Source organism: Arvicola amphibius, chromosome 11 (genome assembly GCF_903992535.2).
Source record: "Arvicola amphibius chromosome 11, mArvAmp1.2, whole genome shotgun sequence".
NCBI classification, from domain to species: domain Eukaryota; kingdom Metazoa; phylum Chordata; class Mammalia; order Rodentia; family Cricetidae; genus Arvicola; species Arvicola amphibius.
In genome coordinates this window covers 41,987,933-41,992,138 of record NC_052057.2, presented here as the reverse complement: position 1 = coordinate 41,992,138, position 4,206 = coordinate 41,987,933, and the positions used below count along the sequence as shown (strand labels likewise).

The window sequence follows — 4,206 nt, the reverse complement described above, 5'->3', positions numbered from 1 at the left end:
ATAATACACTTTATTTTTATTTAATTTTTAAAACAACTTTAACCTTTATTACATAAAAATTGCATAAACACAAAAAAATAATAATAAATTGCATAAACACAACGGTAACATAATGAACAGAAAAGTTAAATATAAGTTTATAACAAAGAAAATGGATTATTTTATAATTGGAAATATCAATGCTAAACAGGAAATCCCCACTTCCATGGTGGGAATGGGATATTATTCTATATTATTCTAACAAATTGATTGAAAGGCATACTTTAAATCAAATAAAGCTTTTCAATAGATTCAATATAGCCGTAGCAAAGCTGAGGTTTGGATTCAATGAGACATGAGATAAAAATGGATATTTACCATTAGAGTTATTTCTAATAAACTTCCAAAACTAAGGTGTGTCTCCTTAATTCTGGGATAGACTATGTCTTTGAATAGCCATAATGCTTGTCTTTACAGTCCTGGACAGGCAGACAAAATCTTGGCCACACAGATCTACATGAGTCCTGGAAAGGCAGGCAATAGCTTGGCCACATTGTATGGCTACACAGGTCTACATTAGTCCTTTACAGGCAGACAGCAGCTTGTCCACATCCTAGGACCACATATGTCTATAACCAATAGAGTTTGATGGGTCAGAAAAGAATCAGTCTGTTCAATTCAATTTCCTTTCTTGGACTATTTTCAAACTTTAAAAATACATAAAAAACACACCAACTTCAATTTAACTGATCCAGCTCCAGCATTAGAGAGGCTAGTCAACACTGCCTGCCTCCTCTTGTTGATGTCCCTCCTGATCTTCAGCGGGAATAACACTGTAATGGGCATTCCTTTCAGGGATAAACAGTGCACACAAGGAATAGAGTTGAGAGTTATAGGATATTGGAAAATGACAACTTTCAAGGACTGCAAATGAGTTAATGAAAACAAACAATTATGTGGGGAGGCAAGAAGACAAAAACAATTCATAAACTAAATTCAGCATTGAAACAGTATTTTTGGACATGTGTTCTTAAATGGGTAGAACAGCACTTTCTAAGCTTGCAGTGGTTACATGCATCCTACAGGTGGCACTGGGCAGGACTCGCCAAGTTAGTACTTCATTGAAGAGAGTGGGCTTTATCGTGTTGGACAGCTCAGTATCTGTTTTAAATATTTTCCATCTTGAATGAAGTATCTAGAAGCATTGATGGAAAAGTGCAGGGTTCCATAGCAACCGGGAGGATGTTGTTATAGTAAGTGACTGTGCAGGATCTCCCATACCATCCTCTTCCTAAAGAGGGGCATGTGCTGCTGAGAAAAGGTGACAGGTTGGTCTCTAGAAACGTAATCTGCATATTTACAGGTAAACACGCCACAGTCGCTCCCGTTCAGCTGTTGAGGAATCTCCGCTGATGTCATGCTGTATTGCTTCCATTCCAAAGGGTCCAACTCAATGTTCCTTCGAGTCTTGCTCTCATTTTGTAAATATTGAAAGATGGTCTCACAAATGCTCTGCCCTGTGTGTCCCATTGAGTCATAATACATAATGCTGCGTTTCCTTAGGTCGATTACTATTAGACTCCAATGTACCTCCTGGTGAATAGGCACTAAAATGATTTCCTTTTCAAATAGATTCATTCTTCTAGTCCATCTTTTGACAGCACTGTAGCCACCATGTTTTAGCTTAGGGTAGAAAAAAGTGCTAAACGCATGAAGAGCAGGGTAGCCTTCTCTGTCATTTCGCTGAACCAGAAGATTCGTGTAAAAATTAATTACTTCATCATTAAGCCACTCACCATTCTCTAGTGTCTGGATATCTCCTCTAGTAATTTGTAACTTGAATCCACTACTAAGGATTTCCTCTTGGGGTCCTGGACCTAGTGCCTTCTTGATTTCTTTTTCCATGTCCTTGGTCACATCAAGGACTTCATTGGTACCTCTGCCCTTTCCTTGGCCTGCAACAGGCTCTTTCTTTGTTGTAAATATGGGCATCTTGTTGGGGAGTAACCTGGGGCTGCCACTATGCAGGAATTGAGACTGTGCTCCTTTCAAGTCAGACTCCAAGTGCTGTCCCCTTCTTTCTTCAAGGGTTGCTCCCTCTTTCTTCTGTGAATCAGATGATTCCTCTGTAGACATCTTTACTCTTTTGTCTGGTGACAGACATTCTCGTGTGGCAACAACAACAGATTGTTTAGGATCACTCTGAGTTGGACTGGATCCATGACTCTGCTCTTCCCCTTCACCTTTGATGTTCAAAGTATCCAGGAGGGCTGTGTCAGCCCTGGGTGGGTCAGAGTTCGTGTCACCATTGTGTTGAAGACTCTGCTGTAACTTTCGGTACTTTTCCCTTTGGTGTTCTTGGGCATATTCCTCCATGACACAATAGGGCCGCTTACGACCCTTGCCACCATCAGCAGACTTTCTCTCAGTTACACCCTGCTCCCGTGGACCTTTGACCCACTCTAGAGGCTTTAGTTGTTTTGGACTCTCTTCCTGAGGTTTCTGTGGCTGCTCTTTGACTGGCTGTTGGCTTTGAAGCCATAGATCTCCCTTTTCATGAGCTATCCTCTTCCGAGCCTTGCTGGGCTCTTCAAACTCCCAATCCGTTCTACCCTCATCCTGGCGTTTCAGTTTTCCACCATGTCTCAAGGCTTCAGACTCCGTCTCCGCGCCTCCTTCATCCTGCTGTTTCCTTTTTCTACACTGTCTGGAAGCTTCAGACTTCGTCTCCATCCCACACGGTCCTGGTTGCCACATGGAATCTCTGCCTGGATTACCTGTGTTGGGTGCCGGACCCCGATGTCCGGAGAACCACTTACTCCAGGAAATGTAAAATCCACAAGTTGACTCAAGTTCAGAAACTTATCCGGTAACAGGATGAAGAGCTCAGAATAGCTTTTCTTGATGAAGAGAGTTGATTGGGGTATCAGGGTCAGTCAAAGTATGAAGCCAATCAGCATCGGGAACTGATTGGTGAATAATCAAGTGTTCGCAGTTCACCAGGGTCCACTGTGGGAAACCCCGTGGAGTTCTAGGACTACTTCCTTAGATAAGTCCCTCTAAGGCACAGTAAGTGGCTAAAGATCCAGGATACCAAAATCAGACAGACTGTCCTAGTCACTGTAAGACACCAGGCCTTAACCGGGCAGCTAACACAAGGGAGGCAAGCCTCACAAGTGATACCTGAGTCTGAGGTTGCCCTAGCCACAGCATTCAAGGTTCTGTAGCTGGTTGTGATGTGACCAGTAAGAATGTAACTCAACATTCTTAGGAGGGGAGGGTGGCCCTGCTCACCCCCAACTGGGTTCAGGAGTTGGAAGACAGGGTTGGAGGGTTGTGAACTAATCACACACATCTCAGTTTCCCTCAGCAAAGCACAAGGTTACCCTCCCGGCATAACCAAGTTCATCCTGATTAGTACATTTATCTTTTAGAAAATTGTCCATCAGGGTCAATAACAGAAAACAAAATATAATTGCCCTTCAAAATGGCTCCTCACAATAAGCTTAGTTATTACAAAGAATAAGTAGAATTTTACATTTATGGAACCCAGTAGGTACTGTTGTGTGACAAAACTTTTCATAGGGAAATGAAGCACATGTCTACTCTCCCCAGATAGGGAACCCAGGATGGACCAAAGTACAGATACCACCATAGTCCAACTTGGTAAACCAATGAGTTTTACTGGGGTTACTTACAGGAGTATGGGTGAGGGGTTGGTTACAAGAGCAGAAATGACTCAAAGACAGGTGCATCATCATAGCCCACCCTCAGCATGGGTGACAGCTCACAAAAGCTGAGAACCTGGAAACACTGCACAGCCTACAGACAGCTCAACAGGCTACAGAGTGTCCTTTCCAAGTGACTCGGTTGGTCTAAACATCCTCCAAGCAGCTGTGTGGTGTCTGCGTCTTCCAGGCAGTTGGTCTGAGTTTGTCTCTCCTGAGACTCTTCCTTGTTGCTCAGCTCCCTTCCATCTGAGAGGGACTCTCAGCTTCTATTGCTTACTATGGCAGGGAGGGGCCTAGTAAATCTGGTCAGTTTCAGGGACTTGTTGAGCTCTCTTGAGTTGTATGCTTTCCATTTCCTTTGCAGTTCATAATATTCTTTTTTATTCTGCATGCTTTGCATTTCGACTATTATATGGTGAAAAATATTACATATATTTTGTCCAGTCTATTTGTGTGCCCTAAGCTTCTTGTACCACCATATTTATTTAGGTTTATT

At 42.7% G+C, this 4,206-nt stretch overlaps 1 protein-coding gene across 1 annotated transcript; it reads right to left on the bottom strand.

Annotated features, from left to right (window-relative positions):
• Window positions 1-1,227: 1,227 nt before the first annotated feature.
• On the bottom strand, window positions 1,228-2,736 carry LOC119826849 (sentrin-specific protease 2-like). The gene has a single exon (XM_038348361.1). The coding sequence runs from the start codon at window positions 2,734-2,736 to the stop codon at window positions 1,228-1,230; it is 1,509 nt and encodes a 502-aa protein (XP_038204289.1).
• Between the last annotated feature and the right edge of the window lie 1,470 nt (window positions 2,737-4,206).

What these genes read in the sequence shown, in the direction of transcription:
- LOC119826849 (XM_038348361.1), bottom strand. Translation starts at nt 2,736, where the DNA reads ATGTGGCAACCAGGACCGTGTGGGATGGAGACGAAGTCTGAAGCTTCC.